The following is a 14,341-nucleotide window of genomic DNA, read 5'->3' as shown; positions in this document are numbered from 1 at the left end:
AGGGAGGTTTTTGTTTTCCTTTCGAAGATAGGAATAACTATCTTTTCATCTTATTGCCCCCTACTGCCTGCCCCCCACCACCTAATGCTCCAGCTCCATAGGTCTTTCCTTTCTTTGGTCCTGTCTCATTCACTGTTCCCAGTAAGCACTGTTTCCAGTGCTTACCACACTTTTTCCTAAATCTTTGAACGGCTCACTTCTTTTCATTATTCATGGCTCTGCTCAAATGTCACTTCATCCAAAAATTATTCTGAGTTTATTCTTCTCCTCATTGTCAGTTACTGTTTTATCTTCTTCATGGCTCTGATTATCTGATTTTATTTGTTTATTGATTGATTACATATATCTTCCTTTTGTTTGTTTGTTGTTTGTTTGTTTTTGAGACACAGTCTCCCTCTGTCACCCAGGCTGGAGTGTAGTGGCGTGCTCTCGGCTCACTGCAACCTCCACCTCCTGGGTTCAGGCGGTTCTCCTGCCTCAGCCTCCCGAATAGCTGGGACTACAGGCATGTGCCACCACACCTGGCTAATTTTGTATTTTAGTACAAAATTTTACTAAAGAAATGTTGTATTTTTAGTAGAGACAGGGTTTCACTATGTTAGCCAGGCTGGTCTTGAACTCCTGACTTCGTGATCTGCCTGCCTCAGCCTCCCAAAGTGCTGGGATTACAGCACTTCGGCATGAGCCACTGTGCCTGGCCTGTTTTGGTTTTTTGAGAGAGGGTCTCCCTCTGTTGCCCGGGCTGGAGTACAGTGGCATGATCTCGGCTCACTGCAGCCTCCACCTTTCGGGTTCAAGTGATTCTTGTGCCTCAGCCTCCCAAGTAGCTCACACCCAGCTAAGTTTTGTATTTTTAGTAGAGACAGGGTTTCACCATGTTGGCCAGGCTGGTCTCGAACTCCTGACCTCAGGTGATCTGTCCTCCTTGGCCTCCCAAAGTGCTGGGATTACAGGCGTGAGCCACTGCCCCGGCTTGGTTTGTTTTTTGAGACAGGGTCTCGCTCCGTCGCACAGGATGGATTGCAGTAGCGTGATCCTGGCTCCTGTGCTCAAGTGATCCTCCCACCTCAGCCTCCCAAAGTGCTGAAATTACAGGCGTGAGCCACGGTACCCGGCCTATATCTCCTAATTAAAAGTAAAGCCTGGGGTAAACTGGATGAAGTTTATGGCCTGTTAAATACATACATGTATTATATGTGTTATTATATCCCATGTGTTACATTATATATTATTGTATATGTGTATTATGTACTATGTACTATTCTTACAACTGTATGCGAATCTATAATTACCTCAAAGTAAAGTTTTGGTTTTGTTTTTTCAAGTAAGTTCTGTGAGAACCGGGATTTTGTTTGCTTGTTGACAGTTGTGTCTCCATCACTAGAACTGAGTCTAGCGTACAGTGGGCACGAAATAAGTCTTCGTAAAAGGTGTGAATTAACGCCCGACTAATTTTTGCATTGTTAGCAGAGACAGGGTTTCATCATGTTGGCCAGGCTGGTCTCGAACTCCTGACCTCAAGCGATCCATCCGCCTCGGCCTACCCAAAGTGTTGGAATTACAGGCGTGAGCCACTGCGCCCGGCTGATCACATTTAAAGGGCGGGATGGGGAGAGTACAAACAACAGAGGAAATCCTGAACCGCAGAGGAAACGAGACTGCAGGGTTTAGCACTAAAATATCTGTACGAGAGGTAGGATTGGAATCCGAATCTCCAGAACTCTTTCCACTACCCAGGCTATCTCTCCATTAACGGACTATTGATTGGATGACAGAGTAATGATAGCACCGTCTTAGGAGACGTCCAATCATAGGTCATAGTTCAATCTTTGAAGCTTATTGTGATTACAACAGTGGAGGATGTTCCTATCCATCACCTTACAAGCGGCTGTTCTCTGATTACCATTAAGCATGGCCACGCCCGCACTTAACTTCTGACAGTGGGGAAAGAGGCTGTGTGTGATAGCTTGGAAGGTTTACTACTGCCTCAAGTCCTCTTCTCTGCAGTTGAGGTTTCAGGTTTCAATCCTCCCAATACCACAAGACAGAGCACCGGGCGGCTGCCGCCTCCGCCTCCGCCTCCGCGCCTTAACCTAGGCGGCTTGCCGAAGATTTCAGCCCCGCGGCCGCGCACTTGCCCTGCCCTAGACCAGGGTTGGGCGCAGCGGCGGAGGTTGCTTCTGGGCTGCGCGAGCTGCGCGCGCTGGGAGGCGGCCATCGCAGCTGGGCCGGGACTTCCTTCCTCCACCGCACGACAACAAAACAACCCTGCAGCAGGCACTGAGTGCTTGGCAGCTGTCTGGGCGAGAGGCACAGCGATGGGCTCCGTGCTGAGCAGCGACAGCGGCAAATCGGCTCCCGCCTCTGCCACTCCGCGGGCCCTGGAGCGCAGGGGGGACCCGGAGTTGCCCGTCACGTCCTTCGACTGCGCCGTGTGCCTTGAGGTGTTACACCAGCCTGTCCGGACCCGCTGTGGCCACGTGTAAGTGCCAGGGGAGCTCGGTTTGGGCCCCCCCCCCCCCAAGGAGGGCGATGTCGGGAAGCTGAGAGCATGGTGTGGGGAAGGAGGGGGACGGAAGACAGCGCCTTAGGAAACTGCTGCAGAGAGAAACCTGGACCCGTCGGGTGCGGGGCCACGGGGAAAACGCCGGTCGGAAGGTGACACAGGATTTCGGGGGGAGAAAAAAGAAACAGTCGGGCCCTGTAGCCCCCTTGCGCAGTCTCCTCCCGAAGTCCAGGTGCGGAGCTCCAGAGAAGGGGATCCAGGCACGGGTCCCGCCCAGAGCCAGGGCTCGCCAACAGGGGAGGGTGCTCTTGGCTGGAGAACGAGCGCTCGCTCGCCCGGGCACGAAAAAGAAACGAGCTCCAACTGCAAGGCAGGGGCTCCCTCAAAGCTCAGTTACCCCGCTGAACACGGTGGAACGGGCTCCGCTTCCCTCTGCCCCAGAAACCCGGGTCCGTTTTGTTTTGCTGGAGCTGTGCACGTGTTGCCAGAATGCTCACAGAGGCTCGTCTTAAACAAACAAGGATCTGTGCAAAGTGTTTTTCCACCCCCATCCCTGCTACCCTTTCCCAACACAGACACCCATCCCCTCAAAGAGCAAGTCAAACTGGAGCTTCCGAGTGACTTTCCACAGTCGTTAAGAGTTTAACAACCTGCTAGGGTGGGGCTTGGACGTTAGCCGCAAGCCCCTGAATGTACTCCTTCAAAACCCAGCCACAACGTGACAGGAGGTGGCAGACTACCTGCTTTACACACCGTCTGTCCAAACCGGCAGAAATTACAGAGTAAAATAACTTTCTCAAAACGGCATAGTACTTAGCTAAAACTCGCAGTTGGTGCAAAGCCGTGGTCGTTTCTAAGAAGAGTTTAAAAACAAAGTTCCTATATAAAATTGGCACATGCTTAATGTGTGTTTGAGTAACTGGTGGAGTTGGATCTGTGAATTTGTGCTCTCTGTTTAGTGTGTGTGTGTGTGTGTGTGTGTGTGTGTATATATGAGAGAGAGAGAGAGTGAGTGTCTGACTCTGTCGCCCAAGCTGGAGTGCGGTGGCGTGATCTTGGCTTACTGCAACCTCCGCCCACTGCAACCTCCGTCTCCCCGGCTCAAGTGATTCTCCTGCCTCAGCCTCCCGAGTTGCTGGGATTACAGGTGCCCACGACCACACCCGGCTAGTTTTTGAATTTTGAGTAGAGATGGGGTTTCACCATGTTGGCCAGGCTGGTCTTGAACTCCTGACCTCAATTGATCCACCCACCTCGGCTTCCCAAAGTGCTGGGATTAAAGGTGTGAGACACTGCACCCAGCCTTCTCTCTTTGGTTTGAATTTTGTTCGTGGATACGTGTGTGTGTGTGTCTGCAGAGATCAGAAGCGGAAGCCTACTTAATGTCCTTTGAAGGGTGACTATAGTATGATGAAGCCCTGTGCGATACCACAGTGGCATGTACCAGCATTTGGCTTAGCAGGAAGAAAGAAATAGCGTTATTACTTTTGAGGATCACTTTTGAAAGGATTTAGGTAGTCCTTAAAAACATGTTGTGCACTTGCATTCAGAAGTTTTGAGGCCGGGCATGGTGGCTCACACCTGGAATCCTTAGGTGATCCTTAATACCTATAGCCTTGTATCTGAAAAGCAGTTTTCACCACTGCCCACCTGTGAGCCAGGTAGAAAAGTGTGCAGCCTGCACAATGTATAAATAAAGAGTGCTTTGGGCAGTATTTCGTAGCTGTATTTTCAAGGCCTGTTGTTTCAGCTTTGTTCTTAAAACTCGAGGCTTAAATTTACCCTCCTTTCTGATTACTAGTGTTGTTGCTCAGCTGTCCAGATGTAGCTCATTAACGTAATATCCACAGGCCAATCTGGAAGCCAAGATGGGCTGTGTGAGTCATAAAATATATTGATAATTTTAGGGCAATAACAGCCTAAAGATACCTCCATTTAAACTGAATCATTATTAGCATTAAAACTTTGAAGTTGTGCAAAACATAAACAGTGGGTGTTTGGAAGATTCTTTTTGGAATAGACCGCTTTGCTGCTAATTCAATGATCTGAGTGGAGGTTGTTTTCCTGTTTTGGACTTTGAATATTATAACTTACCATTTACAATATTCTTCCTTCTACTAAAGGATAATATAAATTTGCAAAATGTTAAATTTTTTGTTTAATCTTTTCTTTGTTAAAGTGAATAGGAAACTAGCAACTGGAAAAAGAACCATAAAATAGCATTACAAGGGCTGAACAAATTGCCTTTCCTCTCTTTACTGTTCTTTGTTTTGACAAATCTATGTCCATTGTTCTAGCTGTGGGCAGAATTTCCATATTCCTCCTTTTGGCAAACTTACTTGGGCCTCTTCCACTTTATAAATGTTAACCAGAGTCCTTTCTGCAGTAGAGATTATGAGCGTTGTTAATGCCATTTGTACATTCTAAATGAATTACTCTTTTCCATTGAAATTAAGTTGGAAAATGAATAAATGCAAATGAACCTTCTGTATTTTATTATCCCATATTGAAGCTTCATTTTCAGACATACTGAACTGGTGGTTTATGCTGATTTTCAAGTCAAACAAGTTTAATAGTAACAACAGTACCTTGAATGAATATGTATAGAGCACTTTATAAGTTGTATTGTGATGCAATAGTAACTGGCCCTTATAGAAAGCTGGATTTGAAATTCCCCTCTGCCACTAGCCAGCTGTGTGACCACTGTTGGGAAATTTGTATTTGATTTTTTTCCCCTAAAGGTTTGATCACTTGAGTCTATGAAACAAACTACTAATAGATTAACAAGGGAGGAAAGGCCTACAAATGTATTCGTGTGCATATGGGCACGGGAGTCATACAAACTATGAAAACTGAAAGGGCCAGATGCTTGATGCTTTTATACCATCTTGAGGTTACACCAGAATAGGGGCTTGGAACATGGTTATGGGAGGGCGACAGAAAGAAGGTACTGGGGCAAAGATGGTCTAGTTATGCAGATAAAACTTCATAGATAGCAGCTCCTAGAAAGAATAGGCATGAGCCTGTGTTAAGTTGCTCTGTCAGACCTTCATAGGTGTCAGACTTTCAGTTAATAATTTCCTAGGTACAGACAAGGAGGTGGCTCCAAGAAAGCCTGGTTGTTTATTTCACCAGTGTAGATCTTCTCTACAGATACAAGTCGCCTCCACAAAAGGCAGCTTTTCAGGGTTATTCCTGTATGCGGGAATATGTCAAAGAAGTACATTTTGGGGTGAAATATTTTCAGTTTCCTTTAGTCCCCCATTTTAACATTTCCTTTATTTCCTTTTATTATTTATTTATTTATTTTTAGAGGTGGGATCTCACTCTGTCACCCAGGTTGCAGTGTAGTGGTGCAATCATGGCTCACTGCAGCCTCTACCTCCTGGGCTCAGCAATCCTTCTGCCTCAGCCTCTCACGTAGCTGGGACTACAAGTGCCTGCCACCATGCCTGGCTATTTTTTACTTATTTATTTTGAGATGGAGTCTCGCTCTATTGCCTAGGCTGGAGGGCAGTGACGTGATCTCAGCTCACTGCAACCTCCGCCTCCTGGGTTCAAGTGACTCTCCTGCCTCAGCCACTCTAGTAGCTGGGATTAAAGACACGCACCACCATGCCCAGCTAGTTTTTGTATTTTTTGTAGAGGCAGGGTTTCGCCATTTTGCCCAGGCTGGTCTTGAACCCCTGAGCTCAGGTGATTTGCCTGCCTCAGCCTCCCAAAGTGCTGGAATTACAGGAGTGAGCCACTGCACCCAGCCAAGAAAGTGACAATTCTTTACATACCGCAAGGTCAGGAATTTTGTAAGGGAACCATATACACAGGGTACCAGGCCAATCTTTTTCTAAGTCTATTGGCTTTTTAATGTCAATCTCAGTCCCTCAAAGCAGTTTGATCATGTATCTAAGCATGACATTCCAGTTAAAGCCTTGGTAAAATAACCACTGTCTCCAATTATGTCCTGTTCAGACTGTTACTAAACTTATGCATGTAACTATATTGCCACGAAGTAAGAATACTCAAAAAACAGTTTGTCAATCCAAAGAGAAAAAGGTAAATTATTTTGCTCACAAAAGTATACACAAAAGTCTTGTTCAAAAGAGAAAACCGTATTTTACTTTTGAATCAATATATCAATAATAAAGCCTAATAAACAAGTCCATCTAATTTCAGTCAGCTTTGACCACACAAGATAAGATTTACATATCTTTTATAACCTCTTAGAATTTTTCTTCTATTTCCAACTTTCTATATTCATTTAGTTTTATCTATATCTTTTTTTATTCTTTCAATTTGAAACAATCTTTAAATAACTTCTGGACAAAATTAATTTTCCATTAACAAAAAAATCACACTTCATGCCATTCTTTTTTTTTTTTTAAGACGGAGTCTCACTGAGTCACCTAGGCTGGAGTGCAGTGGCATGATCTTGGCTAATTGCAACTTCTGCCTCCTATGTTCAAGCGATTTTCCTGCCTCAGCCTCCCGAGTTGCTGGGATTACAGGCATGTACCACCACACCCGGCCTCATGCCATTCTTATAACCTTTCTCTCCAAAAACATATCTTGCTTTTTTTGTATATTCTGCCTGAAGAATTGTTTCTCTTATTTCCAGTAATTTTGTTTGTTTTTAGAGACATGATCTAAGAATAAACTACTCAGTGATGTGATCATAGCCTACTGCAACCTCAAATTCCTGGACTCAAGCAATCCTCATACCTCAACCTCCTTAGTAGCTGGAACGACAAGCATGCCCCACCACACCCTGCTAAAATTTTATTTTTTTATAGAGACAGGGTCTCCCTGTGTTGCCCAGGCCAATCTTGAATTCCTAGGCTCAATTGATCCTCCTGCCTTAGCCTCGCAAAGAGCTGAGATTACGGGCATGAGCCACCACACCAGCCAGCCAACAATTTAAAACTAGCTTTACTGCTGGACACAGTGGCTCACATCTATAATCCCAACACTTTGGGAGGCCGAGGCAGGCGGATCACTTGAGCCCAGGAGTTGGAAACCAGCCTGGTCAACATGGTGAAACCTTGTCCCTACTAAAAATACTAAAAAAATTAGCCGGGCATTGTGGCGCACATGGAGGCTGAGGTGGAAGAATCGCTTGAACCTAGGAGGCAGAGGTTGCAGTGAGCTGAGATCGCACCACTGCACTCCAGCCTGGGTGACAGAGCGAGAGTCGTTCTCAAAAAACAAAAACAAAAATCCTAGCTTGATTTACCAAAGATTACTAAAGTCATATGAACTTTGAAAAACATTTGGGATAGTTAATTTGTGAGTACTCATTTATTTAGAAGTCAGTTTGGTACCACACAGACTGTACAAACACACCTGTAAACATATATATACATGTAGACACAACATATATCACAAGCACACACCAGTCTCCAAAAGCCAAAGAGATTAGGACGTTTAATGCATGAGAGCAGAACTTTAGACATGAGAGGATGGACCCTGCCCATGGCTTCTGTGGCTCAGTAAGAGACAGAGGACCCCTAACGGCCAGGTGCGGTGGTTCACACCTGTAATCCCAGCACTTTGGAAGACTGAGGCGGGTGGATCACCTGAGGTCGGGAGTTCGAGACCAGCCTGCCCAACATGGTGAAACCCCATCTCTACTAAAAATACAAAAAAATTAGCCAGGGGTGTGGCAGGCACCTGTAATCCCAGCAACTCGGGAGGCTGAGGCAGGAGAATCACTTGAACCCAGGAGACGGAGGTTGCAATGGCTGAGATCAGGCCATTGCACTCCAGCCTGGGTGAAAAGAGTGAAATTCTGTCTCAAAAAAAAAAAAAAAAAGAAAAGAAGAAGAAGAAGAAAAGAAGAAGACAGAGGACCCCCAAAGAGGGGCGACTGGTGGCTTTTGTGTTTGTGTATGCATGTGTGTGTGTTCCTCAAGGAGTCTCAGGGTTGATAGAGGTCCCCTCTAGGCCTCTTCATGTGGTATCAAAAATGGCAAAAAGGAGGAGGGGCAGAAGGGGAAGGAAATGGAAGAACAAGTCTTAGAGGAGCCAATTTGGGGAGATTTTAAGCTTCAAAAGGCCAATACAGTTTTAGTAGGAGTCTGAGGAACAAACAAAGGTCTAGTTGACTAAGAAGTTCCCATGGGAGAAACAGGATTTGAAAGAGAACAGAGAATATCAGCTATTAATTAAGTTAGCTTTTGACCACAGAGCCATTTTTCTTAATTTTTTTTTTTTTTTTTTTTGAGATGGAGCCTTGCTCTGTTGCGCACGCTGGAGTGCAATGGCGCAATCTCGGCTCACTGCAAGCTCCGCCTCCCGGGTTCAAGCGATTCTCGTGTCTCAGCCTAAAAATCCTTTTAAATATGCAAGCAGCAAACATTTTGTCCTCTGAGCACCCAGTCGTTTTTTGAGACGTAGTCTTGCTCTGTCACTCAGGCTAGAGTGCAGTGGCCCGATCTGGGCTCACTGCAACCTCTGCCTCCCGGGTTCAAGCAATGTTCCTGTCTCAGCATCCTAAGTAGCTGGAACTACAGGGGTGTGCCACCACGCCCACCTAATTTTTGTATTTTTAGTGGAGACGGGGTTTCACCATGTTGATGAGGCTGCTCTCAAACTCCTGCCTCAGGTGATCTGCCTGCTTCGGCCTCCCAGAGTGCTGGGATTATAGGTGTGAACCACTGTCTCCAGCCTGCGCACCCAGTCTTTTGTGGGAGCAGAGAGAATGGTAGCTGTGGCATTCGTGCCTCTTTCTCCCCAGACACTCCCAGCACCCCCTGTCTGAGGGGTACCCACCTCTACTCATCTGTTTGGTTCCCAGCCGTAGCAGGAGGTATGTCTCTCTGTAGAGGAAGCAGATTAATGGGGAAAAAGTTACTATCACACTCTAAGTATAAACCAGAGTTTTAACCAAGGGAAATAACTCAAAATCAAAATAAATAAGAACATTTGAGACTGAAACCAAGAAGCTCTTGATGGCTTTAACCAAGGTTTCCTAAGAGGGAGCAAAAGTTGCAACCCTTTCAAAATCCAGATCATTCCCTACAACAGCTTAAAGAAAGGAAAGTTTTGCCAGCCGCGAATGGGATACAACCCATTTTTGTCTGGCCATATTCTCTACTGTTTAAGACAGAGGAAAACAACAGCTGGATGAGAGGCTTACAATAGGAACGGGTACCCCAAAGGTTAAGAAGTTATACAGATATAAATTCAAAACAATTCAAACTAATTTTTTCCAAGTGTTTCTTTTATTTTTCCTTCCTGAGTTAAAGGGTTTATGTCTCCTAGGGACTTGTTCCTGAAAGGGAATTGAATCCAGGCTGCAGAGGTGAAAGTGCAGAATCCTTACCACTAGACTACAGGATGCAGTCTTTTTTTTTTTTTTTTTTTTTTTTTAAACAAATTTCATAAGGAATCTAAAGCATGCAGTTTGAGTACAAAGGATTTTAACTTTGTTTTATATCTGATTTCTACTTTTCAACAGTCTTGCCGAGGGAGTTTCTAAACCTGTATTCCTTTTCTATCTTTTCATAGGTACCAATAAGGTAGCTATTTAAGATGTGAGCTCTAAAAAGTTTTTTTTTAAATATAGCCACTCATTTATTTTAAAAGCGATTCAAACCAATACAAGAACTAATTTATATGTTTTTCCCTATTGATCCAAATTTAGAAAAGATAAAACACAGAGACTCATACCATCCACATTTGACCAGGCACTATAGGCAGAGATCAGAGAGGAGAACTGACTTGGTTAAAAAAAAATGAGTTTACCTTTCTTTGCTGGCTTTTCATCCATTGTTCCAAGATCCCATTCATTGGCTCTAGAATGAACAAAATGACTTATATCCGGATCACAACACCAAAAATTTAGTGAAGCTTAAATTTTTCCCCTAAAGGTTCGATACTTTGAGTCTATAAAGCAGGCAGATAACAGATTAATGGGATAAAATCATACGCATTTATTAATGTGCATATGGGCATGGGAGTCATAAAAAATATGAAAAGTGAAAGAAAGGACCAGATGCTTGATTTTTTTTCTTTTTTTTGAGACGGAGTCTCGCTCTGTCTCCCAGGCTGGAGTGCAGTGGTGTGATCTTAGCTCACTGCACGCTGAGTCTCCCGGGTTCATGCCATTCTCCTGCCTCAGCCTCTCCAGTAGCTGGGTCTACAGGCGCATGCCCGGCTAATTTTTTTGTATTTTTAGTAGAGACGGGGTTTCACCGTGTTAGCCAGGATGGTCTCGATCTGCTCACCTTGTGATCCGCCCGCCTCGGCCTCCCAAAGTGCTGGGATTACAGGTATGAGCCACCGCACCTGGCAGATGCTTGATGTTTTTATACCTGAGGTTACAGAAGAATGGGGGATTGCAAGATGGCACCAGAGGTTATAAGGGGAAAAAAAAAAACGGTAAGGGGCAAAGGTGGTCTTGTTATACAGAAGAAAGTTAGACAGGTAGCAGCTCTCAGAAAGAACAGGTGGTAGTCAGCCGGGCGCGGTGGCTCACGCCTGTAATCCCAGCACTTTGGGAGGCCGAGGTGGGCGGACCACGAGGTCAGGAGATGGAGACCATCCTGGCTAACACGGTGAAACCCCGTCTCTACTAAAAATACAAAAAATTATCTGGGCGTGGTGGCCGGCGCCTGTAGTCCCAGCTACTCGGTAGGCTGAGGCAGGAGAATGGCGTGAACTCGAGAGACTGAGCGTGCAGTGAGCCGAGATTGCGCCACTGCGCTCCAGCCTGGGCGACAGAGCGAGATTCTGTCTTAAAAAAAAAAAAAAAAAAGAATAGGTAGTAGTCCATGGTAAGTTTCTCTGTTAGACCTTCAGACGTTTCAGACTCTTGGTTAATCATCCTAGATGGGGCAAAGGAGACCTCAGAGAAAGCCTATTTATTTCACCAATGTAGACTTTACCAATGCAGCTCTCCCCTACAACATGCAGCTTTTCACGGCTTTTCCTTTCTGCAGGCCATCTCAATAGCCATCTCAAAGTATGTCAAATAATTATTTTTTGGGGTAAAATATTTTGTTTCCTTTTTTTTTTTTTGAGATGGAGTCTCATTCTGTTGTTCAGGCTGGGGTGCTGTGGCGTGATCTCAGCTCACTGCAACCTCTGCCTCCTGAGTAGCTGGGACTACAGACATGTGCCACCATGCCCGGCTAATTTTTGTATTTTTTAGTAGAGATGGGGTTTTGCTATGTTGGCCTGGCTGGTCTCAAACTCCTGGCCTCAAGTGATCTGCCCACCTCAGCCTCCCAAGATGCTGGGATTACAGGTTGAGCCACCCGCCCAGCCAATTTTCTTTACTACTAAATTGCTTAATGTCTTTGAATCTCAAGTTTCTTCATTTGTAAAATGGGATGAGTAGTGCTATTTTTATGAATATTTAAAATGTAAAGATATCCCATAGTAAAGGCTCAAAACGTGGTTTCTGTTTCCTTCAGTCATTCCATAAGCGAAACCCACAGGAACAGGTATTATTTCTTATCTCTGTATTTCTTTTGGAAGAACACTGTGCCACGAAAGGTTGATCTATGACATTTCCAAGATGTCTCAGATAGCCTCACTTTTAGCTTAGTTCTTTTTCATTTGTTGGACTTTAAGTAAAGTTTCACTTTAATGTTTTATAATTTTAAATGGACTTTATTCATATTGCTGTATCAGTTGTAAAAAATAGATTTGAGGGAAAAGCCTTCTCACTTCTGCCTTATCTTCTGTTAGAGAGCTGTGGTGAGAGCCAGTAGATAACTTGGAGCTGTATAAATGGAACTTAAAAGGAGTCTGGAGGCTGGGTGTGGTGGTTCATGCCTGTAATCTCAGCACTTTGGGAGGCCGAGGTGGAACCCAGCCACCAGTTCCACCCAGGAGTTTGAGACCAGCCTGGGCAACATAATGAGACCTCATTGCTACAGAAAAAAAATAAAATAAAATAATAGCTGGGCATGGTGGTGCATGCCTGTAGTCCCAGCTGCTTGGGAGGCTGAGGTGGTAGGATCACTTGAGCTCAGGAGGCTGCTGTGAGCAGTGATTGCACCACCGCACTTCAGTTTGGGTGACAGAACAAGACCCTGCCTCAAAAGAAAACAAACAAAAAAAACAGATTTACATTTAAAGGAAATGTTCAAAGACATTTGTTTTCAGATTGAAAATAGTAGATGCAAGGGAGAAAGATATAAAAACCAACTGCTGGGCTTTAAGGCAGGTGGATAAACAGGGTCAGAGAGACTGACCCAGGAGGAAGTGAGTGCACTCATTAATGGGCCTGCTGAATATACAGCAGTCTGATAGGCAGATATCCAAATGGAAATAGCCAAAGGCTCTGGAGGAATAGATTGGGGGAAAGAGATCAGGGCTGGAGACTGAGTTATCTAAAAAGCGTCTAAAGGTTGAGAATGGGCTGAAGAGAGCTCAGTGAACTGGAGCACACTATAAGATAGAAAGAGCCAAGTCTCCATTGACCTCAGATACAACTGTTCTAAGTCATAGAATGTACCTAATTTTTATTTTTATTTTGTATTATTTTATTTTATTTTATTTTTTGAGCCAGAGTCTTGCTCTGTCACCCAGGCTGGAGTGCAGTGGCGCGATCTTGGCTCACTGCAACCTCTGCCTCCTGGGTTCAAAAGATTCTCCTGCCTCAGCCTCCTGAGTAGCTGGGACTACTGGCGCATGCCACCATGCCCACCTAATTTTGTATTTTTAGTAGAGACAGGGTTTCACCATGTTGGCCAGGCTGATCTCAAACTCCAGACCTCAGGTTATCGGCCCGCCTCTGCCTCCCAAAGTGCTGGGATTACAGGCGTGAGCCACCCCATCCAGCAGTGAATGTACCTAATTTTTAGAAAATGAAACTCTGTTTAGGATAATTCTGAAGTACTTTCAGGTAAATGGATTGAAACGTTCAATTTGTGGTCAAGTATGAGCAGTAAAGCCTGCACTAAATTGGTGGTTTCCTAAGTAGAGTCTGAGAGTCTTCCTGGTGAGTTTAAAATTGATCCAGAAATATTCATGAATGCTTTTATTCTTACAGGACACGTGCAATCCCAGTGTAAACCAAAAATAAAATTCTAAGGCCCCCAACCAACTGAATGGACCTTTCCTCTCTGCCAAGGGCATTCTAAAGTAAACCAGAAACACTAGTTCAGGCCATGATGGGAATGGGTATTTATCAAATACTACAGACTGGGTAATGGATAAAGAAAATAATTTTTTCAGCTCACTGTTCTGGAGGCTAGGAAGTCCAAGAGCGTGGTGCCGGGACCTGGCTAGGGTCATCCCTGGTGGAAAGGTAGAAAGAAGTTGGAAGAGTGGGAAAATGCATGTGAGAGCGCTCTCTTATTACTTTATTATTTTATTTTTTAGAGATGGGGGTCTCACTATGTTGTCCAGACTGGACTCAAACTCCTGGGCTTAAGCGATCCTCCTGCCTCAGAGAGTTTACTTTTATAGCAAAGCCACTTCTGCAAGAACTAGCCCACTCCTGTGATAATGGCATTCATCCATTCATCATAGTGGAGCCCCTATGACCTAAATGTCTCCTGAAGGCTCCACCTCTCAGTACCACCGCAACAGGAACCAAGTTTTCATGCCTGAACTTTGGGGGGACACATTCATTATATCAAGACTCCTGGTTATATAGGCACATTCATGGTCTTATATTTGTGGCTTCCGCTTGTCACTGGGAAGAACTGGGGTTTCTTGAAAAGACTACAAAATTTGAGGCCCTGCCCAAACTGTTTGAGGATCAGAGCACTACTGTTTGTGGCTGCATAAGCTGGGCACGTTGCTACACTACTCTGAATCTTAGTTTGCCATCAATAAAATGAGGAGAAAGCACAGCAGCATTTTTTTTTTTTTTTTTTT

The 14,341-nt window shown here is 44.8% G+C and overlaps 1 protein-coding gene and 1 long non-coding RNA gene across 2 annotated transcripts in view; one reads left to right on the top strand and one right to left on the bottom strand.

Moving 5' to 3' along the window:
• Positions 1-1,831: 1,831 nt before the first annotated feature.
• Positions 1,832-14,341, top strand: part of RNF125 (ring finger protein 125) — a 48,679-nt gene continuing 36,169 nt past the window's right edge. The window contains exons 1-2 of the mRNA XM_017858039.1: positions 1,832-2,482; positions 2,739-2,955. Of these exons, the coding sequence (XP_017713528.1) occupies positions 2,319-2,482; positions 2,739-2,955 (381 nt within the window). The 5' untranslated portion in view covers positions 1,832-2,318. The remainder of the gene's footprint in view (positions 2,483-2,738; positions 2,956-14,341) is intronic.
• On the bottom strand, positions 9,135-10,821 carry LOC108519213 (uncharacterized). Its single transcript, XR_001882568.1, has 3 exons — positions 10,732-10,821; positions 10,250-10,299; positions 9,135-9,321 (listed from the first exon to the last, which is right to left on the bottom strand). It is a non-coding gene; the product is annotated as an uncharacterized LOC108519213 (long non-coding RNA).

Source organism: Rhinopithecus bieti, unplaced genomic scaffold (genome assembly GCF_001698545.2).
Source record: "Rhinopithecus bieti isolate Rb0 unplaced genomic scaffold, ASM169854v2 scaffold_44774, whole genome shotgun sequence".
Classification (NCBI taxonomy): Eukaryota; Metazoa; Chordata; class Mammalia; order Primates; family Cercopithecidae; genus Rhinopithecus; species Rhinopithecus bieti.
This window is presented reverse-complemented; position numbering and strand designations above follow the sequence as displayed.